This window comes from Xenopus laevis, chromosome 2L (assembly GCF_017654675.1).
Source record: "Xenopus laevis strain J_2021 chromosome 2L, Xenopus_laevis_v10.1, whole genome shotgun sequence".
NCBI classification, from domain to species: domain Eukaryota; kingdom Metazoa; phylum Chordata; class Amphibia; order Anura; family Pipidae; genus Xenopus; species Xenopus laevis.
Genome location: NC_054373.1, coordinates 157,261,346 through 157,288,724, shown reverse-complemented (window position 1 = coordinate 157,288,724; position 27,379 = coordinate 157,261,346). Strand labels below are relative to the sequence as shown.

Sequence of the window (27,379 nt, the reverse complement as noted above, 5' to 3'; positions counted from 1 at the left end):
TCTGTGTAATAAAAGTCCTTTTCAAATTAAACCTGAAATCCAAATTCCATTTTTTTTTATTAAAGTGTTCATGGCTGTTGTAAATGCATTTAAAAGTCGCAGCTGTCAATCAAATATTGTCTGCCCCTCCTTTATGCCTTCGTTATAGAGGCGGGGCAGACAATTACTTTCACTTTCCATTCAGCACTTACTAGATGTCACTGCTCCACAAATTACCCCCTCTCTCTTCACCATTTAATTGTGTAGCCAGGGCATGGGGATGGACATCAAGACTTGCCTTAATAACAGTGTCCACAATATGGCTCCTGCCTGCTTGCTATAATTATGAATTCCCAGACCAAAGGAAACAAGATTCAAATAATTTATATAGTTTAATTAAAGTTTATTTTGCTTGACTAACGTGATAAAATAGGATTTGGAACAATTTTTTAGGGGTGACCGGTCCCGTTTAAATAAAAAGAAAAGTGTGCACCTCTTTTGGAAGCACCATTTGATTGTAGGGGGTGCACTCAATCCATAATCTACAGAAGATTCATCGGAATACTAAACCAAATCCAAACCTTCATTTTCAGATTTGCAGAAAATAATTCCAAATTTTGATCAACGCTGCCATTTACAGTTGTCGAGAAGTTCAGAGTCACGTGCCAACTCCTGCCTTCGACGCATCCCAATTTGATTGTAAAATAATGTATTTAATATGAAATAAGAATACCTTAACAACTCCTAATTTACATATGCAAATTAGGGGTGGGAAAACATTTTTTACTTCCATGTTTTGTGACAAAAATTCACGCTATTTCCCTCCCCACCCCTAATTTGGATATGCAAACTAAAGTCCTGCGCGGGTCCATTTTTTTTATCCGCAACCCGCTGACCATCAGGAAGTGCTGTCATTGTAAACCGGAAGTGACATCATCGGAAGTAGTCGTGATCAGAAAGAAAGAGTAAAACGGGAAGTGCTCTCATTGCAAACCGGAAGTGATCTCATCAGAAGTAGCCGTGACCAGAAAAAAGGAGTAAATATCGCTATTGAGAAGACCCGTGGCCTGACCTGCAAACCTGCAGAACCGCGTCTATACCTGCACCCGGAACTTCTATCCACAACCTGCAGGGTACCGCAGGTTTTTGCTGGTAACCCGTGGGTACTTGACCCGCTGCAGGACTCTAATGCAAACTAGGATTCGGATTGGGATTCAGAATCCTGTCTGAATCCCGAACCAAATCCTGGATTCAGTGCATCCTTACTTGCTTGATCATGTAGAGCATTCAGAGAACTCCTGCAAGATCCATATGCATCCAGCCATTCCATTTTCTGCAGTTTAGTGCATTGCTACACAAACGTGAGCCTTGTTTGTAGCAAATATTTGATCTCCAAAGATGTTGACGGAGAGCAATACAGTGTCACATGTATCTCGTATACCAGAGAACTTATTAAACCAGCCTTCAGAATTGCACTTGGGTAGTTGCCATCAGAGCACCATCACCACTGCATGATGCTTTGTCTTATGTCAGATTTGATTGAAGATAACACAATAGGATGGACTTGCCAGGCTACACACCTAAAGGTGGCCATAGACACACACATCATATGGTACGAAACTAATTTTCGTCCGATATTCGGTGCGTGTATGGTGGGAAAAGAGCCGACCGATATCTGCAGAAGACTTGGATATTGGTCGGCTCGTCGATTGGGCTGGACGGAAATTTTTGATCGCCCATAGTTATTGCTGAATCATCAGATACAGGTAGAATTCTGTTGTTTCTAAATGTATATCGGACAATCCAGCTCTACACGTGTGTGTTGAAAGGAACGATCTTTCTTGGAAAGATCTTTTCCAAGAAAGATCATAATTGTTACGTCTATGGCCACCTTAGGCACGTTTAGCTGCCTGTTAACCTTGTACAAGTGCTTAAGAGCATGCACCTGGACTGTGTGTGTTAAAGGAGTTGAGTTAACTTTTAGTATTATGTAGAGAGTGATAATCTGAGACAATTTGCCATTGGTTTTCATTTTTTATTATTTGTAGTTTTTGAGTTATTTCGTTTTTTATTCAGCAGCTCTCCAGTTTGCAAGTTCAGCAGTCTGGTTGCTAGGGTCCCCTGGCAACCATGCACTGATTTGTCGAAGAAACTGGAATATAAAAAGGAGAGGGACCAAATAGAAAAATTAGTAATAAACTCATAAGTAGCAATAACAATACATTTGTAGCCTTACAGAGCATTTGTTTTTTAGATGGGGTCAGTGACTCCCATTTGAAAGCTGGGAAAGAGTCAGAAAACAAATAATTAAAAAAACTATAGAAAATAAATTAATGAAGACCAATTGAAAAGTTGCTTGTAATTAACCATTCTATATCATACTAAAAGTTAACTTAAAGGTGAACCACCCCTTTCAGCTAATGTCACAGTGGGTGTTTGACTGCTGTTGCTATCAGGTTGTCAAAATTAGGGATTCACTGAATTCAGGATTCGGCCTTTTTTAGCAGTATTCAGATTCGGCCGAATCCTTCTGCTCGGCCAAACTGAATCTGAATCCTAATTTGCATATTCAAATTAGTGGTGGGGAGGAAAATTGCATGACTTTTTGTCACAAAACAAGGAAGTAAAAAATATTTTTCACCTTCCCACCCCTATTTTGCATATGCAAATTCGGATTTGATTCGGTATTTGGCCGAATCTTTCACAAAGGATTCGGGGGTTCGGCTGAATCCAAAATAGTGGATTTGGTGCATCCCTAGTCAAAATACCCCTCTCTGCTGTTATGGTTTACTATCATAATAATCTATGTGTATATGTATCTAAACAAATGCACACGGTGCAACCTTTTAAATGGATGGTTCACCTTTAAGTTCACTTTTATTATGTTACAGAATGGCTAATTCTAAGCAAGTTTTCCACTGGCCTTCATTTTGTGTTTTTTTTAAATTTATTTGCCTTTTTCGTCTGACTTTCCAGCTTTTAAATGTGGGGTCACTGACCCCATCTAAAAACAAATGCTAATGTTATTGCTACTTTTTTTATTACTCATTTTTATATTCAGACACTTCAGACCCTCTCTTGCTCACATCCAGTCTCTTATTCAAATCAATGCGTGGTTGGTAGGGTACTTCAGACCCTAGCAACCAAGTTGCCATAATTGCAAAATGGAGAGCTGTTGACTAAAAAGATAAATAACTCAAAAAAAGCATAAATAAAATGAAAACCAATTGCAAATTGTCTCAGAATATCACTCTCTACAGCATACTAAGGATTAATTTAAAGGTGAATGACCCCTTTAAATAAATAAACCCCACTACCACTTCCTCCTCAGTTACTCTGCATGAGTCAAACTGCTACAAATTGTACAAATCCTCCTGATAAATGCTGAACTGGAACATCCACATTTTCTCTAAGGCCTATGGGATAACGTGTCTTCTCCACCATCAGAGAAAAGGCAAAATCAGTCTGAGACTAGTGGAACTGCAATTATGACCACCAGTCCTACTGTGCAAAATTAGTTTTTTCATTGGTTTTTAGTAAGTTTATTGCATTGTGCATGTTTCTGAATTATGGGCTGGACCTGCCCTAAATCTGCAGGTGATCTGAACTTGGATGGGGGAATTAACCCTTCTGTTAAGTAGTGGCAGGTAGTGGACTTAACTGTACCCAGGACAGGTGCCAGCCGAGACCTGGCATTTATATTAATAATGCTTTATCTTATATTAATAATGCTTTATCTAATCCGTTATCTGGAAACCCATTATCCAGAAAGCTTCAAATTATGGAAAGGCCGTCTCCCTTAGACTCCATTTTATCCAAATATTTCAAATTTTTAAAAATGATTTCCTTTTTTCTAGGGATCCACCGAATCCACTATTTTTGATTCAGCCGAACTCCCAAATCCTTTACGAAAAATTCGAGTGAATACCGTTTCGAATCCTAATTTGCATATGCAAATTAGGGGTGGGAAGGGGAAAACATTGTTAACTTCCTTGTTTTGTGACAAAAAGTCAAGCAATTTCCCTCCCCACCACTAATTTGTGTACGCAAATTAGGATTCGGTTCGGCCAGGCAGAAGGATTCGAATCCCGAGCAGAATCCTGGATTCGGTGCATAATAATCTCTATAATAAACACTACTTTTTACTTGATCCAAACTAAGATATAATTAATCCTTATTGGAAGCAAAACCAGCCTATTGGGTTTATTTAAAGGGGTTGTTCACCTTCAAATTAACTTTGAATTTGATATAGAGAGTGATATTCTGAGACAATTTGCAATTGGTTTTCATTTTTTTTTTTTTTTATTTGTGGTTTTTCAGATATTTATCTTTTTATTCAGCAGCTCTCCAGTTTGCAATTTCAGCAATCCGGTTGCTATGGTCCAAATGAACCTAGCAACCATGCACTCATTTGAATAAGAGACTGGACGAGGCCCTGAATAGAAAGAGGAGTAATAAAAAGTAGCAATAACAATAAATATGTAGCTTTACAGAGAATTTGTTTTGAGATGGGGTCAGTGACCCCCGTTTGAAATCTGAGAATAATCCAAAGAAAAGGGCAAATAATGAAAAACCTATAAAAATAAATAAATAATGAAGACCGATTGAAAAGTTGCTTAGAATTTGCCATTCTATAACATACTAAAAGTTAATTTAAAGTTGAACCACCCCTTTAATGTTTACAAGATCTAAGGTATGAAGATCCAAATTTCGCTATGCGGAAAACCTTCGGTTCAGGGCATTCCGGATAACATTCCCATACATGTACCATAGAACACGCAGCAGCAAAGATTTTGTTGGAATGCAGACATTTTAATTTTAAATCAGTAAAAGAAACATTTACAGTGCAAATATACAGTTTGATAAATGATTGTGCTAGTGACTTGATAAATATGGAACCTGTTCACATCCAGCGCAATGCTAACAATGCACCCGCTGCCTTTCTAATATTAATACATAGGGGATTATTTATCAAAGTTCCAGTTGTGTTTTCCACGAAAGTCGAGTTTTCTGGGTTATTTTTTTGGTCAAAAATAGATTTTTGGGTTATAAAAAACTCATATTCTTTTGAGATTTATTATACCCTGACCCTGGAAATAGCTGGGATCCGAAAATGCACCATCTGAAACCTGTGGAGGACATGTAGGAGTCAATGGCAGAGGCTCCTTGAACCATGTGAAGATGTTAATAGTCTTCTTGATGTTTGAGGGTTTTTTTTCCGGAAGGTTTTACTCGAAAATGCAATCAATTTGAGTGATTCAAGTTTTTTCCCTTTGAGATTTTTCTAAAAGGGGTTGTTCACCCTTGAGTTAACTTTTAGTATGATGTAGAGAGGGATATTCGGAGACAATTTGCAATTGGTTTTCAATTTTTATTATTTGTGGTTTTTGAGTTATTTAGTTTTTTATTCAGCAGCTCTCCTGTTTGCTATGGCAGCAAACTGGTTGCTAGGGTCCAAATTACCATAGCAACCATGCATTGATTTGAATGAGAATATGGAATATTAATAGGGGAGGGTCTGAACAGAAAGATGAGTAATAAAAAATGTCAATAACTCTGCCTTACAGAGTATTTGTTTTTAGACAGGATCAGTGACCCCCATTTGAAAGCTGGAAAGAGTCAGAAGGCTTAAGGCAAATCGTTCAAAAACTATTCAAAATAAACTATGAAGACCAATTGAAAAGTTGGCCATTTTATAACATACTAAAAGTTAACTTGAAGGTGAACCATCCCTTTAAATTAGAAACCATTCAAGTTGTGAGTTAATCTGAGTTAATTCAAGGTCTAAAAAATGTGACATTTGATAAATAACCCCCATAATGTAATTTACTTGGATCTCTTGGTTGTCTACTTATATCACACATGGGTTTTTGCAGCAGTCATAGGTTGAGTCGTTTGCGCAGTGAAGAAATTAGAAGCAGCCAATGAGAAATCATTTTGGATGGATTGGAGAGAACTTGTTTGTCCTTCATTATAAATCTAGCTCTGTCGCTGTTCCTAGACAGTCAGCTTCTTTGTGTGGCACATGCCTTTGTCTCTCACGGGGGAACCATGTTACATTTTTCTGAAAGTGAAATGAAAGATATAAACAGAGAGACAGTGCAGGTTATGGATTACACTAAAAGAGGATTATGATGTGGAAGCACCACCCAGTTATGTGTTATTTTACTCTTGTACCTTGTTCCCTTCTCAGGAATGGGGAAGTAGCCAATGTTAGGGGTAAGAGCATTTGTAAAATAACCAAAATGGGAGTGTAAGTTTGTTTTTCCAAATCCATTTATTACCAATAGATTAGCCACAATCCTGCAAGCTATAACCCTATATTTTATCTGCAGAATGCGTTGCTATACCTTAGTAAACAGCTCTAGAAGCGCTCTGTTTGTTTAGAATAGCAGCTGCCATATTAGCTTGGTGTCACATTACTTCCTGCCTGAGTATCTCCCTGCTCACTCATAGCTTTGGGCTCAGATTACAGTAGGGAGGGGGAGGAGGGAGGATCAAACTGAGCATGCTCAAGCCCTAGCCCTGGAGGTTTAAGATGAAAACAGGAAGTCTGATAAAGAAGCCCATGAGTACACAATAGAAGGAAAGAAATGCTGTGTTTCTTTTGACAGAGGACTCAGAGCAGCATTACTTTGAGGGTTTACTGGTGTATTTATATAGACCTTTCTCATAAAGCTTACTTGGTTTTAGCCTTACCTTCTCCTTTAAAGGGGAAGGCAACCTAGTTGGTGCAAAAGCCCTCCCTCCTCCCCCCTGGCCTACCCGTCCCGCTGGGCAAATGCCCCTAACTTGTTACTTACCCTTCTGCGCAGGTCCAGTCCAGGGAGTTCACAGACGACATCTTCTTCCACGCGATCGTCTTCCTGCTTTGAACGGCGTTTTGGGGCATGCGCAGTAGGAGCATTTCGCCGGTACGGATCTACTGCGCATGCGCCAAAACGCTGTTCAAAGCAGGAAGACAATCGCGTGGAAGAAGATGTCGTCTGTGAACTCCCTGGACTGGACCTGCGCAGAAGGGTAAGTAACAAGTAAGGGGCATTTGCCCAGCAGGACGGGTAGGCCAGGGGGGAGGAGGGAGGGTGGGCAAAACACGGGAGGGGGGAGGGTTTTTGCGCCAACTAGGTTTCCTTCCCCTTTCAGAATGTGCACACTTTTTTTTTTTTTACTTGCACTTATGTGTATGCTGTTAACTCATGTTCCCAGGTAAATCTGTTCCCTTTCATTCTATGATGAAGTGTCCTCTCCAAAATATAGTGCTGCAGTGGGACACATAATCAAGTAAACACATTCAATAAGTGAGATGGTACCCTGTATTCCATATTTTATTTAGGGATATAGTCTCAACACCCTGCCAGTGCTATCTCAATGGGTGCAGATCCCACCAAGCTTGTGACTGTAGAGAGATGCACTGCCACCTTCCACAGCATTCAGGGAGTTCTGCATAATAAACAGATTTGGGGGCTATGTGTAGGAAAGCACGGGCAGGTTCAGAAATATTTTTAACAATCTCTCATTCTTATGGAGGTATGAAGATCCTTTATCCAGAAAAAAACCAGGTCCTAAGCATTCCAGATATTAGCTCCTATATTTATCTATCAAACTATCATCTATCTATCCAAGTATCATCTATATCTCTATCTATCTTTACTCTATCTAACTATCCTATATCTATTCTCAATCTGTATGTGTTATCTATCTATCTAGTTATCATCTATATATCTATCATCTATTTAATTAACTATCATCTAACTATAATCTATATAAGTATCATATATCTATTATCTATCTGAATGTCCTATCTATCTATTCCGTAATATATCATGCTGTACAATAAGCAGTATCAGATTAGCAGAGCAAACTCCCCTTTACCAGCTGCTTATTGATATTGGCCAGGTAGAATAAGGTCACGCTCAGCAGTGACAGTGCCAGGAAGCTAAACAGAGCCTTTTGGGATGACATTACACTATTGTAAGGGGCAGCTGCTGGGTAATGTAAAATAAGTAACAGGCTGTTAGAGGCAATGTGATAGCTCACCTCCCTGAACTTGTGTCAGGTGTTCATTACACTGAGCTTTAATCCTTCTAATTCCCTTTCAACCACTTTTGGTAGGTACTGAAAGATGATCGCAGCGATGTTGAAAGCAGCTCAGAAGAGGAGGATACCACTTTGAATGGCACCAAAGCAATACACAATAATGGTGCCAACCGGGTGAATGGTCATGCAACATCCAGCAGTCAGTGGGCTGAAGAATAAGTTCTTGGCATACCTCCAGGAGACAGGCTGATGTATCCTAAAAGACTTCACATGAGACACGGACTACTTTATTCTGCACACAACCAATCCAGAAGTCTGCCCAACCGGTGGAGCAATCTTATTGGTGGAGCCAGCTCTCATTGTTGGTGGAGCAACCTCTCATTGGTGGAGCACTTGGATTCTCCCTATACCATATGACAGATTTTACCTTTACTTGATCATTTTTACATTTCTGCCTGGAATAAGAATCTGATCTGGTTTAAAAGAGAAGACTGACTTTGCCGCTACACAGTTTGTTTTCTGTGCACACACTGCACACTTCTCAACTCTCTCTAAAACAGCACAGGCCTTCGTTTGGTGCCGATCTCTCACAGCAGTTCAGCTGCTCCGCAAACCAGACTGCTGTGCGCAAGAGCTGGAGCAGAATAGGAGCAATGGTGACCTGATCAGCTGTGTAACACTTGCTGTTTATATCGTGTCACAAGGAGGCGGTGTCTAAAGCGAGCGCAACTTTTTATCGCCAGTTAACAGCACCGGGGCTCCCACACAGAGGCGCCAGTTACAGCGGCAAGACCAATGAAAGGCTGTGTGTAGAAACCCTAATCAGAAGTGTGTGCCTTACTATGTTATATTTTATATCGTTGTTTACTTTCTGTGAAAAAAAAATTTAAAAAATGAAAAACATTGGTCACTTTTTTTTTTTTTTTTTTTTTTTTGTTCTATTAAAAATACAGGATCTGAAATGAGTATTTTTTTCCCCAACTCAATGGGCAGAGAGGATTGTTCACCTCCTGAGTTTTGTGGAATTTAGAGTAAAACTTATTAAATGACCAATATTTATATTCTATCCTGTATTTTTAACATGGTTTGATTTGAGCGCTAGCGTCGTGTTATTTATTTTAAGGTCTTCGCCTGTGTGTTCTTTAACTGGGCCAGAGCGTTTTTTTGTTTTTTTTAGAGAGAAGAGGAACTTTCAGCAAAAGTGTTGCAAATTGAATTTTCCAAAAAGGTGAAGAATGCATTTTACAAAAACATGGGCCCCATGCCTTTCAACCGTTAAGGTCTTCATCAGGGGAAAAATATACAAGAAATATTTTGCCCCTGATAAAGACCTTAACGGTCGAATCGCGTAGGGCCTATATTTTTGTGAAATGTATTTGATGGAATAAAATTGATAGAATATTCTGTGCATTCTTCAGCTTTTTGGAACGTTCCTTACCTGTTGGTGACTTCCGTAAGTATTGCACCTCACATTTGCTTGACGGAGCGTGCGCTGAGTGACCCCTCTTGTTAAATTAAATTTGGGGCTGCCATATTTCTGCCGTACTGCTGATAGTAGCATCCTTTCTTTTCTGCATTCAGAAATATAGTATTTGAAGTGTCACAAACAGACTTTGGCTCAAAATGCAGAGACTTGCGGTGCTCACCAAAATCCGCCGAGTCTGTTTGTGCCACTTCCAATTCAATCTTTTTGAATGCAGAAATGAGAGGATGCTACAGCCCACAGCAGCGGATTTCAGCCCCCGTGGCCCTAGCCTTAAGTATGTCTTTAGTTGCTTGGCCACTTTATCTTTTGCTATTAGAATCAAATTGGGAGCAGAATCAGTAAACATTACTTGTATGCATGCCGGAGACCTCTAGTGACCAAACAGAGGTAAAACCATAAACTCAATAATTTCTCCAAGGCATGCTAGTAAGTAAAAAAATATACTTTATTTACATCAATAGTTAAAAAACATGAAAAATATCCCCTCTAACGCGTTTCATGCTTACCCAGCACTTACGATAGGGATTCTGCCTATGACTAAGTGCTGGGTAAGCATGAAACGCGTTAGAGGGGATATTTTTCATGTTTTTTAACTATTGATGTAAATAAAGTATATTTTTTTACTTACTAGCATGCCTTGGAGAAATTATTGAGTTCATCACTTTATCTTTTGGATTTTTATGACGGAATATAATAAGATTGCTATGGGAGTTGTTAAGGTTTTTCACCTTTAAAGTAACTTTTAGTATGATTTACTGAGTGACATTCTGAGACAATTTGCAATTTGTTTTCATTTTCTATTATTTGTGGTTTTTGAGTTGGGTCCAAATTACCCTAGCGACCATTTGTTTTGTTTTTTAAATGACCCCCCATTTGAAGTCAGCAGAAAAAGGTAAATAATTAATAAAAAATAAATAATGAAGACTAACTGAAAAGTTGCTTGGAACTGGCCATTGTATGTTAACTGAAATGGTGAAAAGCAGGAAGTAGTGTTCTGGCTATTATGTTGGACATCCAGTCACTCCAGCCTTTATACATTACATTTTTGTCTAACTATATTAGAAACATTTTTTTTATTTTGCAAAGCCTATTTACCCAGTTTTTATTTTTATACTAAACTGTTCCTTTAAGGAAGATGGTGGCCAGCCTCCCATAGGAGGAGAGAATCTCTAGAGTTGTAGCCTTAAAGCTGGTGACAGACGTTTTCTAATTATCATACAAATTGGCCTAACGTTTCTGCACATGTAGAGCCACACTAAAAATTGAATGTGGTGGTTTAACTGCTGGAGTTTGCATCTTGATAGACAAATGGTGAAGTGGCACAGATTAAAGAGCAACCCAGAAATGTGAAATCCACTCAGAGTTGGCAGTGTAGATGATATGATCTACAACAGATTAAGCGGCTAAAGATGGCCATAGACGTTAAGATTTTTAAAAGATCTTTTTGTTATTGTGAGACCAAGTTTATCTTGAAACGATCGTTTAAATGTACCATTTGTCCATCATCTAAAAAGACCATTTCAAGTGATGTTGTCTAGTTGAAGCCAGGAAAACTGAGGAGTTGCCTGCTTGGCCCTGCAAACAATTAGACAATGGATACATTTCACTGTGACCAATGAAAATTTTCTAACCTGGCCAATCAATTTTCTGACTGATGTCGGACGAAAAATCGTAAGATCGTTCGATTCCCACTAACCTCACGATAATTTGTGGGATTGCACTAAAATTGGTCGTTCATCAAAGAAAAATGTTTGCCTCTATGGGGACCTTTAGGCAAGACTGGAGTGTGGATGACACTGCATGTGGGGGGAGGAGGGGATATTGAAGAACAATCACATGCAAATAGAGGGGCCCTGAATAGCACAGGCCTCTTGTATACATGGGGGGTGGGGAATAATACAATCGCATTGGAAAAATACAAAGGAGCCACCTCCTATGGAAACCTGCTCCCATGCCAATATTCCTAAAGGATTAAAGGACCAGTAACAAATTTTTCAAAGTTAAAAATTCACACCCGTTTCCACCTACAGATCTATCCTGCAGAAAGTGTATTTTGCTTTGCAAAAAAAATACCATTATAAAACGCTGCTTCCGAAAGTACACTGTCTTTCCCAAAAGGTGACTCCACGATTCCAAGGTGTGGCGGTCATTTATTTCAGTAAAAGCAGATGAGAGGTGAAGAATGCAGCAGCACACTGGTCAGCCTAAAAACCAAGACCCCTCCTAAATTAGTGAGTGCATTCCTTCATCCGCTCTTACAGAAATAAATGACGCAGAAGAAGAAACACTGCCCGCAGCAAGAACTAACTTCCGGATTAGAAGGCTGGCAATAAGGAGATGCCGAGCTCCTTTTGGGAAAGACAGTATACATGCGGAAGCGGTGTTTTATAATGGTATTTTTTTTTTTTTTAAACGTTAAGCATAACACACTTTCTGTAGGTGGAAAATGGTAGAGTGGATTTTTAACTTAAAAATTTGTATTACTGGTCCTTTAAAACTGAATTTTAGCCTTTTATATGGGGCACTTTTGGTGCTGTACACATGACTCCTTCACTGTCATGTATGTGCAATTGTGCTGTCCCAGTCTGATGTACCTACGCTACATATTTGGGATCATTATGAATGCAGGACACAGGCCATTTTATTTGTATCCTGATTTCTGCAAGTAGCTGGAGGCCTTTGTAGTATGGAGACCTGTGGCACATGCATGGCAGTCTAATGATAATGTGGCACCTAACTCAAGCTAATTACATCTAACAGAATCATGCTGAACACACAAGTTGTTCCTCTGGGTCTATGATTAAATTTGGTTACCAGCTTTGTATTAGAACACGTTTGCATCTCATGTTAAAGGAACAGTAACAACAAAAAATCAGTGTTTTGGGCAGGACGATTCCGGTGCGATCCAAGGTGCTATGCAAAAACGCAGGCGTCACGTCGGATGCAACAGAAATAAGGTAATTCTATTGTCGGATCGTGTCACAGAGTTGATGCAACGTGACTGTCGAAAGCAGACGCTGCATCAATAATGCGACACGATCCGACAATAGCATTCCTTACCTTATTTCCGTCAGTCGTGACACTTGCGTTTTTGCGCAGCTCGTCAAATTTGCGCCGGAATCGTCCATGGAGTCCTGCTCTAAAGGAAAGACAATATAATGTTGCCCTGCACTGGCAAAACAGGTGTTTGATGTTATGTGCTGTGTATCCTGTGCCTTTCCTCGCTTTGTATAGCTGCATAGAAGCTTGTATATATAAACTATAGTAGTGTTTCGGAAACAAACACCAGTTTTATCAGTGCAGCACAACAGTACATTATATTGTCATTACTTTAGGACACTTTTTTTGGTGTTACTATTCCTTTAACTACTATGGGCCGTTATTGGCTGTAAATGGTTCACACAAAGGTTGCAAACCACTGCTTTTGTCTCTTCTGTGAATTCTCCCATTAACTTATTGGTTAAAACCTTCCAATGAAAGCTCAGATACCCCAGTAACATGCATTGTGCCACCACCATACATGGGACATCAGTCCAAACCAGTTTTAAGGTCAAATCCAGCTGATTTCTCTCTACAAAGATCTATTTACACTGTGTGTTTGAGCAAATGTTCTGTATAAAAGTCTATTAAACCGGAAGGTGTACAGCTTATAAAAAAAAATACATTTTATTCAACATCTTACTTGCTGAACATCAGGAAAAGAGGTACATTATCACTTATGCACCAAAAATTTATATTTTCAGTCACAAATCCCAGAAGCACAAGTTGTAATTTGGAAGAAAAAGCCAATTCATGGTTACGGCCGGATGCTTCACTCAGGGCAGATGAGTGGTGAGTGTGTCCAGGTTGGAGGAATGGATTCAGTCTTTTAGGATTTCATCCGTCTGATTTTCTGCTGCCAAACGCAGTTGTTCTCTACGCTGGAAATATCTATACGCCCGGACACTGCACAAATAACCGCCGTATAGAGTCAGCAGCATCATTGATCCAGAAAAGAGTCTGTAGCCAATATCTGCAACACGTCTGGGTGATGCCATTGCTTTCCTGGGAAACAAAAAAAAAAGGAAAGAACAGTTAATAGTAATTATCTGGGCAAGAACAAGTCAGCGGTGATGTCTATGAATTGTTACCTACATGCAATACACTGTGTATGGTCCTTTACAAGCAACTAGTAGAGGTGGGTCTAAAGCGGACTTCTGACGCCAGTGTATGTGGTGACAAACTCCCAGCACACACAAATTCACTTTGTCATCAATAGGGATCATTTTTAATGTTAAATCTCCTAAGAGTACCTTCCAGCTCAGCCTAATAGTTATAAGAGCAGTTACATAAATCCCACAAGAGGTAAACTAGATGACATCACAGACAATAGGATCTAATAGAGCCCAAATAGAAAACATTATCTGTAGGTAATATGCAGAGACAACAGTACATTATATTTGTTACTTAAAAAGACTAATTTGTTGGCCTTACTGTTCCTTTAAGCACCATCTGTATTTGTTTTCTGCTGCAGAGAGAAGACAGTATTGCTGTTAATTGCTTTGATTTCTGGAGCTGGGGCACTTGCACCTGACAGGAAGCCTTTAGTTCCCCTTTAAAAGTGGCAGTATATGCCTATATACACACTTATTTACAATAGGGAAATAAATAGAATGTGAGCCAAAAAAAAATGTATTCTATTTCAGAAAATATATATATTTTTATATAAAAAATATGAAACCATTGCAAATTTAATACATCAAGAACCAGGAAGTTGGAAAGGGACTTATTTTTGTTTATTCTTTCGTCCAATTTAGCTAAAAAAAAAATCCATGAATATTTATAAACAATAGGCAAACTATAATCAGCACAAACCCTATTCATTGCACTGATGTTTAACAAGTGGGCAAGATTTGGAGCTATAAATGGTTTATTAAAGAGGTTGCTCACATTTGAGCTAACTTTACAATGATGTAGAGAGTGATGTTCTGAGAATTTGCAATGGGGTTCTCTCTTTTTATTATTTGTGGTTTTTGAGTTATTTCGCTTTTTGTTCAGCAGCTCTCCAGTTTCCAGTTTCAGTAATGTGGTTGCTAGGGTCCAAGCTACCCTAGCAACCATGCACTGATTTGAGTAAGACTGGAAAATGAATAGGAGGGACTGAATAGCAATATAAGTAATAACAAGTAGCAATAACAAATTAATTGGTAGCCTTACAGAGCATTTGTTTTTTTAGATGGGGTCAGTGTGCCCCCCCCCATTTCAACATCACAACCATCTTTCGAAAATAAAATAAAAGTCAAACATAGGTCCCCACTTTTAAACTGCACCAAGAACCTTCACTGTACCAGTGCCTTCCAACCTTTGTCTCTCTTGTAGTTTGCCATAAAGCAAATGGCCAGACAAGGTGGCTGCCAGCCTCACTTATCTGCGTGTATCACCAGTATGGGAGAGCAGGACTATCTGGGGGTGTCCTTGTTCCAGTTGAGAGCACAAAAGGAGCTTATGGTTTGTTCTCATTCAAAGGGGTAGTTCACCTTTAAACAGGCATCTATTATTTAGGTTTTTGCTCAGCAGCTATCTGGTTGCTGGGGCCCAATTTACCCTAGCAACCCAGGCAGCAGTTGAGTGAGCGACTGGAAGATGGGTTGTGGGAAAAATAGGCACCAATGATAGCTTTATTGTCTGGAAATAATTCATAGCTATAAAAAGGGAAGAGCCAGTGAATATGTGCTGATGGCATTGTATAACACACTATAACACTTGACTTACAGGTGAATTACCACTTTCAACTCCCCTATTCTACCCAGTTCGTACCAAAGAGGAGTAGTTGGCACTGATGCCTGTAGAAAGAGTTAGTGTAGATCAACATCTCATTCCCTCATTAGACTGACAGGGATGTACAAGAGCCATTTGCTGCTTCACAACACACACACCTCACACCCAGTAGCGACTTCCCCTCACCTTCAGTCAGCAGCTTCCCCTACTTGTCACTGTCTCCTGCAGGTGAGGAGATTCCGAGACACAGCGCAAAATGAGCTGCTAAACAAACCACAGCGAAGGTCTTGACTTTCACAGGATTCATCCGTCACTTCCGCCACCCACATGTGATCCACTAACTACGGTGCACGTTATGGGACATCCCTCGCTTATTTCACTGAGCGCCTTACGCCCCTCCCTCGCACTATATGAAAAAGAGCTGTTGCTGAGGAAAGTAATATCACATTATGCATGCGTATATTGTCAGGAATGTCTTGGTGATTGATGATGCTGTATTAGAATTTTTAAGTCGGATACTTTTTCTTTTTAAAATGCACCTTCCCATGAGCCCTCGCGACTGTCGCTACTATTTGTAGTGTAACAAGATGCCTTATATAAGAAATGTCGTACCAATGTGTGTTTGTTCACCTTTCATTCGACTTTGATGTAGATTTATGTGTGATGTACAGAGTGATATTCGGTTTTCATGGTTATTTAGCTTTTTATTCAGCAGCTGTCCAGTTTGTCATTTCAGCTATCTGGTTGCTAGGATCCACTTTACCCTAGCAACCATGTATTAATCTGAAGAGAGTGGAATATGCAATGGAGAGGCCTGAAGAGAAAGTATTTAGTAGCGATAACAATACATTTGTAGAGCATTTGGTTTTTTAGATGGGGTCAGTGACCCCCCATTTGAAAGCTGGAAAGAGTCAGAAGAAAAAGTCAAATAACCTCTATAAAAAAAAAATGAATGCCAAATGAAAAGTTGCTTAGAATTGGCCATTCTATAACACATACCTCCCAGGACCTGCGCAGAGATTCTTACTTACCTACATATTGCTATTAGTCTTATATGAACACATACTGCTGCTTGAAGTGAATTCCCAAGCCACATACAATTCTTCTGCTCCAGTGAAACAGTGACACCCAGTGGTGTAATATAGTGGATAATGTACCCCCCTACTGTAATTTATAAAGATATTATAAGTCACCGAGGAGTTATGTGACCAGATAAAGGTCACATAACGCCGAGGTGACTTCTGATATCTTTATAAATTTCTAGTAGGGGGTACATTATGCATTATAATCTACAGTTTGTGGAGGCGCCGGCATCCGTTTTAATGGTGCCGGCGTCCGTTTCGGACGGACGCCTGTTATAAATGGTGCGTTCTGACGTCAGAACGCGCCGTTTATAAAGATATAATTTACAGTCTGGTCCAGGCCAGTATTTTAATGGCCTGGCCGGTAAAAAATATGGTTGATCCCATAATTTATTATAGGGAAAAAATATAGATATATAGGAAGGCCGGTATTTTTTTCCGGAAAAGGTGGCAACCCTAATCACATTCCATGTGAGTCATTCTAGGAAATGGAGTCTTTACCAAAGAAGGCCTGATTTCCAAAGTGTATTTGTAGTTGGGCAAACAAATAACACAATAGCAAATGATAAACTACTTCTATTGCAGTTTCATTTTCTTTACATTTTTAATTGTTTGGTCCGACATGCCCTTTAACAAGACCTGAGTTAGTTGCTATGACTGTCACAAGAACCTATTTATGTCTATGTCAGTTGGAAACATCAGTTTCTTGTTCAATGGGCAGACCCTTAGGTGCCCAGGAAAGAACTGGCAACTGCTCTCCTCACTCCCTATATCTGTGATCCAGAATGCAACAGCATATATCCAGGTAATGAAGGTTGTGATGTTATAGGCAGGATGGGTTACTTGCCCTTTAATAATGTGTTCACCTTTCAGTTAACTTTTAGTATTTGTACACAATTATGTTCTAGGTAGGACACAGCACCTTGTCTTTATTTTGGAAATTATTATTGTACTGGAGCTCTCCATTCTGAAATGTAGGTCATTGTTACCCTAACAACCAGGATAGAAAGCCAGAATGAGAGATGTATAGTAGAGCGTCTGAGTATAACTGTAAGTTATTTTTGGACTCCAGCAATCAGATAGCATTTTAAACTCCAGGCTAGAGCTTGATGGTTAAAAACATAAAACTTGAAGACAGTGGTGTAACTAAATATTACTGGGCACCACAGCAAATGATTTTTCAGGCCCCCAAAATGTCTAGAATTTGATATGTTTTACCAATATTTACTGTAATTGTATATGAATTAGGGCCTCGCAGGGCCCCTCTACCTCCTGGCCCCCCTGCAGCTGCAGGGTCTGCTTCCTCTGTAGTAACGCCCCTGCTTGAAGACAACTAGGTTGCTTTAAATAAGTCCATGTATAACACACACAAGTTTTTATCCCCTTCTCTGCCATACTTTGTAGAATCTACTAGTGTCAGGGTACCAGCACAATATATCTTCTGTATTACAGTTTATTCAGTAAACAAAAACAGCTGCCTGGAAAGAGTTAAAATTAAAATGCCCTTTAAAGAAGGGCTGGAATTTCCAGTAAGGGTTGGCAGAAGCACATTTCTAGGGTGCAACAGTTGGGGGGACAAGCACGTACCCATACCTCCCAACTGTCTCGTTTTGAGCGGGATAGTCCCACTTTTGACAGCTCAACCTGCAATCCCTTGTTAGTACTGGAAAAACCTGACTTTTTCTGCACTGAATCAGAAAGTCCCTATTTCTCTGCACTGAATAGCCAAATAAGATTTAATGTTTCTAACGTAATTGGCTCTTGGCAGAGAGCCCAGAAGAGATACTTGATACATTTGTAACAGTTTTGTCCCTTGGGATAAATTAGACTCACAGCTTAAAGGACAATTCGCCTTCATTAGTAAAACTGTATTAAAACATAAAAACTACAGAAATGTGTTCAAACTTTCATAACCTGGCACATTTTGTAAAATGGGCTTGGTAATTAAGAGGTGTGGCCTCAAAAAAGGGGTATGGTCAAAAAAATTCCACACTCAGTGCCGCAAATCTTTTTGTCCCTCTTTCCATTTCAAAATTGTTGGGAGGTATGCGTGCCTCTTCTGTTGCCTACCCCTAGTCTGGGCCCTTGTGTCTCCCCACTGCTGCTGTTCTTTTATTGTTGTCTCCAATTGTCAGAATACTTGCATGCACACGCAAGGTTGAGGGGGGTAACCTGCCTGGCTGGGTTGCCTAAGGTGCCCCCCAACTTGGCTGCCCCTGCTTTAAAGGATATGTAAACCTTGAAAACATGAATGTAAGATTGCTCAGGGTACTTTTGTTTCAAAGCTATTACATCGCTTAATAACTGCTAATATAAATATAGGAACAGCGGTGCCACCTGCTTGACAGTTCCTCCAGTGTCGGACTGGGACACCAGGGGCCCACCAAAAAACCTTAGACCAGGGGCCCACTCTCAGTACTATTATTCTTCCTCTCCTCACTCAACCTCTATAGTCTCTTTTCTTTACATATTCTAATACTATAATCTATCATTCCCACCGGGAGTTTTCCTGGTTTCCTGGTGGGCCAGTCCGACACTGAGTTCCTCTGACTGTGTGGTTGGAGAGATATATGCTCAGAAGGAAAACAGAGAATTGTTCTCATACTTCTCTGCTCAGGAAAGAGATCAGAAACATCAAGTGGCCTTTCCCATCTCTCTCTCTCTCTCTCTCTTGAGCAAAGCAACATTAGAACAGTTCTGGGTTTTTTTCTGAACATATATCTCTCCAACTATACAGTTAGAAGAACTGACCAGGACAAGTAAATTCATTATGTGAGTCCAAAATCCCTCGACTAAACCCAACTGCCACAATCACTTATATACTGTACCTGCACTTGCCCTTCAATGGCCCAAGGTATCCATGCCCAATGGGATAACCAAATCTTGGATCTTAAAGGTAAATTAAATATAAATGTCAGGAAAACTCACCACTGTTATAGTGCATTTTCCCCATCTTCAGTCAACTATTCCACTTTATTTTTTCTAGGGCATAAATATAATATGACATCACCAAGATGACATCAACATTTCATATACAAGTATGGGACCTGGTATTCAGAAAGCTTATGACCTGGGGGTTTCCGGTTAAGGGATCTTTCCGTAATTTAGATCTTCATACCTTAAGTCTACTAGAAAATCATGTAAACATTAAATAAACCCAATAGCCTGGTTTTGCCTTTTATAAGGATTAATTATATCTTAGTTTGGATCAAGTGCAAGGTACTGTTTTATTATTACAGAGAAAAAGAAAATCTGAATTATTTGGATAAAATGGAGTCTATGGGAGATGGGCATTCTGGATAACGGGTTTACGGATAATGGATCCCATACCTGTACAATAAATATAGGAATCCCCTATTGCCACCAGGGTAATATCAGCATTTCCACTGGTAGCATATACCAGTATCATATACAGATCAAAAAAAGGGGGAAAAACCCTTTGCGAATATATTTATTGATTAGGTGTGTCACAAGAAGGTTAATCCCGTTGAAATGTGAACACATGCATTAAGCATACAGAATTCTAATGAAAGCCACAAGGCCCAGTTTAAAGTACTACCGAAACCTGACATTTTACCAGTGGCGGAACTACCGGGGGAGCAGGGGGGTGCAGTTGGGCCAGGGCCCCCCAAAGCGGCCAATTTTGGGGCAGATAATCTGGTATGGAAGGGGGCGGAGGGCCCGGCTGCACATCCCACACCAGGGCTTGCCTCCCTCCAGTTACGTTACTGCATTTTACTACTTTGATATCATTTTCATTACTAATTCCACAGTTAAGACTGGCATCCATGGAAAGTTCTGCGATCTTGCAAGATTGCTAGATTATACTGTCCAAAAATGACTCGGGCAGGCTGCTGGGATGGGCCCTGCACAGGCCAATAAGTTGCTGACAATTTAACATCTAAGTGGGTGGGTAACACAGATATGAGGATAGTAAGTGCAGCTTTATTTGCTAACAGGAGCACCAGCCTGGGGTATCAGGTAAGTTCCCCTGTGACGGAACCTTTCCTTCTCCTTTATTAGCCTGTACTGAATCAGACAGTATGCAAATGCTGACAGACAGGCAGGAATTTATATGGTTATGGCATTTCTTCACATTTCAGAGGAACCGTTAAAGCAGTTTGTAAATGTTATAAATAGTCTTCCTGCTTCATCATGGCACATGGCGTACACTTATGACTACAATAAATTTGTGTCACCACAAGAGGGTAGCATTGGAATATTTATATATACTGAATATATATATATATATATGTAGCACCATTCAGAGCGTAGTTAATTTACTCTATCTCCTTATAATTGTGTGTGCCTTTTATACTGGGATTGTACCTACAGAGCCCCTGATTCAGCTATATTTATAATAATAATAATACATAATAATATATTATTATTATTAACATGTATTTATATAGTGCCAACATATTGCATAGCACTGTAAAGTAAATGTGATTATACAACTAAATCACATGAATTATATACATAGAACATATGGAGTTACATACATAATACCGGTACAAAAGGTGAGGAAGGCCCTATGCATAGGCATACAGTCTAAAGGGAGTAATACACAAGGTGTGGGAGTGGACAAGATTGAATTAAGTGGGTGAGAAATGTGGTATTGTATGTGGTGTTGCATTTGGTAGTTAAGCAGAGTGAGGGTAGGCTTCTCGAAAGCTTCTCTGTTTTAAGAGATTTCTTGAAAGCAGAAAGGTTGGGAGAAAGTCGGACAGACCGTGGGAGAGAATTCCAGAGGAGGGGTGCAGCCCTTGCAAAGTCTTGAATGCGAGCATGTGAGGAGGTAATGAGAGAAGAGTTGAGTAGCAAGTCAGTAGAGGAGCGTAGTAAGTGGTTGGGTGAGTATATAGAGATGAGTTCAGAGATGTAGGGTGGGGCAGAGTTATGAAGTGCTTTGAAAGTCAGTGTCAATAATTTGAATTTGATTCTGAAAGATAACGGAAGTCAGTGCAGGGATTGAAAGAATATAGAATTTAAGTTAGATTTAGTGTGGGCCATCATTTTCAACCATACAGAGCTATCAAACTGGCAGTTGCGGGCCCTGAAAAATTTCACATGCGCACACTGGATTTTTGCCGAAAATTGTCAGAAGTCATCAGAAATCAGGGTAATGTGTTGGAGTGACGGGAGACTGGGGTATATAACTGCAAATTCTGGTAACCCGCAAAATTCAGAACTATATAACTAACCCCAAGCAACAGGCCCAGACTGACAAATGCCAGACAAGCTGCTGTAACTGCCATTTGCTTTATTTAAGGCCCCTGAAGGGTTGCTGGGCCTCAATGTATTTGAATCTCAGTCTCACATGCCAAACAGGGTATGAAAAAATGGCCACCTCAGCTGTAATTCCCGAGATTCCTGAAACATTTGCTCAGCAGTAATAGTGACCTTCAGTCTGGCTCAGCTTTATTCTTCTTCACTCCACTGTACACTAAATGGTTCATATACCTGCCAGTTGCTTTGACTAGAGCAGATGTCCCCACATTTACCCTATGACATAGCCAAGTGCTCTGATATTATTAGGTGGAAATGTTAGTGGGTAGGAAATAAGGAGCATGTAGTATAGGCCCAAACTGGCAATCTGTGGATTCTGGCAAATGCCAAAGGGGCTGACATCGACAGTCACTATTTATTGGGCCGGTGGAGGTGCAGGCTCAGCTTCTCTCCACATTGTCTGCATGCAGAGATACTGAGGCTCATTTATAAACACTGGGCAAATTTGCACCTGGGCAGTTACCCATGGCAACCAATCAGATGTTTGATTTCATTGTTCTCCTTGCAGCTGTCTGAAAAAATCTAATCACTGGTTGCTATGGGTTACTGCCCAGGTGCAAATTTGCCCAGTGTTTATAAACAAGCCCCACTGAGCAGATACCATCACAAAAATGCATAGTTTTGTGTTCAGTGCCCTCATCCTTAGCATTGCACCAAAACATTATAAGACTCTCCTTGAGTCAGGGATCTTGGCAGCCACAGTTTGTCTAATCCTGATCAAATACATTGCGGTTTAGACTCTTTGATGGCAACACAAAGGAAAAGGCAAATGGGAAGAAAAGAATCAGATTATAAATGATCAATGCCCATTCCTGACATTCTCTCTGCTCAGCAGGTAGCCAAGAACGTGACATTAGTCCTCCATCCCCCTTTTGATGTGAAAGCAAATAAATTAGTTCAGCAATTGTTGATCAAAACAGCTTGAAGGCTTTTGAACTTAATGTGGATGAATTACAGGGTATTATAAAAAAGGGCGAATTACAGTAGATGTATTTTCTTTCCCAGTATGGCCCGACTGGATGAAAACATGCAAATGCAACGTAAACATTTGTTCCAAGTGATCTGCAATGTCATTAATTCTGTCCTTAAATAACTGACACTAACGTCAAATGATTCTACTAATTGGCATTTGAATAAGTAAACACAAGTTAATTGGCAATACTTGTGATTTAAAGGTTATGGATCTCCTATTGTTTTACACAGCGTTTATATATTTTAGTGAGGTTGACATAAAATATGTAGGAGGGTGCCCTCAGGGTGTAGAGGAATATTAGTTGCTAAGCAGCCCCCTTACCCTATTTGTCTCCTACACTAATGCAGAAAGCTTTTCATGTATACAATGCATTGATTACTCAGTGTAATCACCACCCTAAAGGTGGCCAATATCGGGCTGATCCGATCGTGGGCCCTAGGGCCCAACGATCGATCCTAACAATGCCTAACGGGCGGGCGGATCGCAGGACCGCATCAACGAACAGATGCGGCCGTGATCTGACGGGATTTTTAGTCCCTTCCGATCGAGATCTGGCCGACTTTCGGCCATATCTCGATCGGGGAAGCCCGTCAGGGGGCCCCATAAACGGGCCAATAAGCTGCCAACTCTGTCTGTCGTCAGCTTTTATCGGCCCTTGTATGGCCACCTTTAGTCATTTCTGCTTTAGCTTAAAAACTTAAATATGCAGCAATGCACTACCATGATGTTGTTTGAAACTTTGAATCAAACACTTCTGAAAATAGAAGTTATTCACATGCCTTAAACACCAAAAATGAGCTGGAGAGCAACAGAATTGAAAAACCAACAAAGTAATGGGGAATAGGACTATAAGGACCCAAAAGAGCCCTTAACAATACAAGAAATTCGGTAAAAGCCATCTGAAATTTTTAAACTGATGAACATTCCTACTTATTTAATAGTGAGTGGGGTTGAGAGGTTTTGGGAAACTGTGGATTGGGTGTCTGGCCACTCTGTCATGGAAGAATGTCTCTAAAACCCAGGTAGGATTCCTTTGGGACCAGGTGCTTATACCAGCATATGGTGAGGGAGCAGGTTCTGCTGTGCCAGAATAACCAGCACCCCTAGTAAACAGGGACAATTTGTGCCTGCAATTCACTAGAACCACATGCATTCCAATTAACACTTTTTAAAGGCATCAGTAGGGGGCGCACTGGACTTGCAGTTATGCCTTGTGCAGCCATTGATAATTAACAATATTCATAGCATTCAGTATGTAAAATAACATTTCACAGAAAGCAGTAAATTGAGGTCAGAAACCAAAACATCTGTTATCTGTGATTCTGAATATGGAGTTCTGTATTCTCTGTTACTGTGTATTTGGTAAGATTAATGTTAGTGTGGGTATAGTCCTGTAGAACAGCCCGAGGCTCAAGGTGCTTATTTCTTGTAGTGAGGACAAAAGGGGCTCATAAGTGGTAGGAGGGCATATCAGGATGGGTAGAGCAGATCTTAAAACCTGTTGTAAGGGTACAACAAGCGATTTACAAGATACAACTGATCTGCAGGCATAGGATCACTTCCGGAGGGTACCATTTTGGCAACAATGGATGTTGAATCATTATACACAAACATTCCACACAAGGATGGAATAGATGCCTACAAAACATTTCTACCATCCCAAGCTGTTGTACAGTTGATTGAGTTTATATGAACACACCACTGCTTCTTTTTGGCCAAGAAAAAAAAAAACTAGAAGAGGACTTCCTCTCCATCTGCAACACCAAGCCTCCGCTTTATAGATGATATATTCACAATCTGGACAGATACTGAAAAGAGCTTATTCAGTTTGCAGTATATACAGTATAAACAAAAATCTGAAATAAATCGGTTCCCCCAGTGGTCACATACAATCCACAACTAAGGACCCTCAGAAAAATAGCCAGGGATCTACAGGGTACACTTCATAAGGATGAGAGGCTCAAAAACATATTCCCAGAGCCACCACTCCTAGCATTCAGACAGCCTCCCAACCTAAAAACACTAATAACAAGTAGTGCCTTATTGCTCCCCACCAAAAATGGAACATACCCATGTGGCAAAAACAATGTAAAACCTGTCCACACATCCTGACTTCAGACAAAATACCAATTCCGGACACATTAGAGGAGTACAGCATCCATGGTCACTACAAATGTTCTTCTTCCAATGTGGTGTACTTAATACAATGCACTAAATGCATATCAGGGGGACTGTATACAGGAGAGACTGGGCAAAGTCTGAGAAAGAGAAATACACACGACGATTCACTATAACCAATAAAAACTGGACACACCAATAGGAAATCATTTCAATGGCCCTAATCACTCCATAAAGGATTTAAGAATTTTGGTTCTTAAAGGTACACCCCTTCTTAAAAAAAAAAAACTACCCCCTACCCTACATAGACCCCCTCCCACTTCCCCCCAGCCTAGCTGCTACCTCAGGCAAATGCTCCTAACTGCCCCTAACTTTTTTTTTCGTGACTTTCGGCACATGCACAGTTGACAAAAACCCGAAGATTGCTCTAACTGCGCATGTACCGATACGGAAATTACTTCCTGATGAAGACCGAAGAGAAGAAGATGGCTGCCGTGAACTCCGATGCTGTGAAGTGGGAATTTGCCCGGGGTAGCAGCTAGGCTGGAGGGAGGAGGGAGGGGGGGTCAATGTTAGTTAGGGGGTATGAGTTTTTTTAATAAGGGGTTTACTTCTCCTTTAAGGGCAATTTTAAAACAGATAATGAAAGAAAAGTGTACAAACTAATGGAAACTTTAATTCTTTGGAGAAGGGATTAAACCTGGGCCTTGGATTTATGGCTAATTATGTGGATTAAGAAAGGACTGTGCCAGGTCAGAAATACCAACATGTGTGGATCTGGACTAAGAGATCATATGGAATTCCTTTTACTCCACACTTCAGTAATTCAGCCCTAATTTATATTCGACCTCTTTGACCCACAGTATCTTGTACCTTATCCCCTCCTAAATGACTTTGACACCTTACAAGCCGATTGATATTCCTTTTGTTGGTCATTTGACCTATGAGCTGAGTATTGGATATATAGTATATACCAGAGAACACTACAGCTTCAGTGTAATCAGCTTGAAAAAGGAAGTAAAATGTTCTGAAAGCTTGCTATGAGTATATTAGTTAGCCAATAAAGGTATCACCTTTATACCACTTTATTTTTTTATTTCAAAAGGGTTGCCCTGTAACATTTTTACTGGCTAACATGGTACAGCAACTTTACCTGCAATGGTAGGATTTAGAAATGGACTGATGCCATTTTACCAAAAATGTGCGTCTCCCATAGACTCCATTTTATTCAAATAATTAAAATTTATTTTTCTAATAAATTATTTATAATAATAAAACTATAATAATATTAATATTTATAATAATATTTATAATAATAAAACAGTACCTTGATTCAAACTAAGATATAATTAATCCTTATTGGAAGCAAAACTATCCTATTGGGTTTATTTAATGTTTACATGATTTTTCTAGTAGACTTTAGGTATGAAGATCCAAATTATGGAAAGATCTGTTGTCTGGAAAACCCCAGGTCCTGAGCATAGAAGAGTAGTAAGACAGTTTGGGGTCCCTTATGAGTTATAGGAAGACTGAACTTGATTGTTTTATGTCTTTATTCAGACTCTTTCTGTGTAACATTGCTCACAAAGGTTTATCTTTCTAAATTCTAAAATGAAGACCAGTATTAAGACACAAGACTTGTAGGGAATGAGTTAGATACACCTTTAAATCTTCCCCTGAATGAAAAGGTCAGTGGTGAGGTCCTGTGGCGCACCCTTATTTAGTAACAGCAGAGTAGCTTGATCTGGGTGCTATTCCTGCTATGTGCATACCATCCATCTTCAGAGGTGCAGCCATAGCACAGGGTGACAGAGAGCACAGAAGCCTATTGTACTTGCTTACAGCACAGAGAGTGAGTTCTATATAAGAGCAGGCAAATAGAGCTGTGTGCTGCATCTGGGGCCGGCTCAGCAGTCAGTGCCTGGGACTTAATGTCAATATGCAAGAGTGAAAGATGGGAGCTCTTGTTTAGCTGGAGAAAGGTTACCAGGGCAGTGACATTTAGCACAAACTACCTCCCAGCTCCCTGCTCACTCAGCAGATTAGGATCCTTAGGCCTGTGAGTTGGGGGTGGGAGCTCCAGTCAGTAGAAGGTCAGAGTCTTCACAGGCCCTCTGCCCAGTCTGATACATAACCAGCTGCATAAAGGGCATTGCATGCACAAATGGTACTGATACAGTTCCATATCACACAGTATAGAGATCATAGCAGGGCACCCACTGTACTGATTAAAGCTACACACGATGCATGATGCTAATACAGAGTGCTCCCCATCAGCAATGTTGTGACAACTGCAAATATCTATTAAAAAAAACTACCATCTTTCCTATTTGTTTGGAAGTGGTCAGGTGGCAGCAAAGTGTGGGCCTGCAGCTGTATATTGTATGTAAGGCATCTCAAGGGGCACAAGGGCTTCAGTACTACACCTGCATCTCATGCTGGAACATGGCCAGCCCAGAATTGCAAGGAAGCAAAAATGTTCCCCTTATGACCTGACGTCTGTTTGTCATTGTTCCATTGGTTTCAGCCCGGCCACTTGTCATTTGCTGCATCAGGAGTCACGGCGGGCATTTTGCTTGTCACTGTTTTCCACTTGCCACCCCCTTCTTCAACTTGAGTGCAATGAATAGGGCTGGTGCTGAACATCCTTTTTGCTTA

At 40.1% G+C, this 27,379-nt stretch overlaps 1 protein-coding gene and 1 long non-coding RNA gene across 3 annotated transcripts in view; one reads left to right on the top strand and one right to left on the bottom strand.

Annotated features, from left to right (window-relative positions):
- cers5.L (ceramide synthase 5 L homeolog) overlaps positions 1-9,879 on the top strand; it is a 49,163-nt gene extending 39,284 nt beyond the window's left edge. The window contains exon 11 of one of the 2 annotated variants that reach the window (XM_041580923.1): positions 8,092-9,879. In XM_041580923.1, the coding sequence (XP_041436857.1) occupies positions 8,092-8,235 (144 nt within the window). In that variant the 3' untranslated portion in view covers positions 8,236-9,879. 2 annotated transcript variants of the gene reach the window in all.
- Positions 9,880-13,143: 3,264 nt separating this feature from the next.
- cox14.L lies at positions 13,144-15,943 on the bottom strand. The gene is made up of 2 exons (XR_001934509.2): positions 15,446-15,943; positions 13,144-13,546 (listed from the first exon to the last, which is right to left on the bottom strand). It is a non-coding gene; the product is annotated as a cytochrome c oxidase assembly factor COX14 L homeolog (long non-coding RNA).
- Between the last annotated feature and the right edge of the window lie 11,436 nt (positions 15,944-27,379).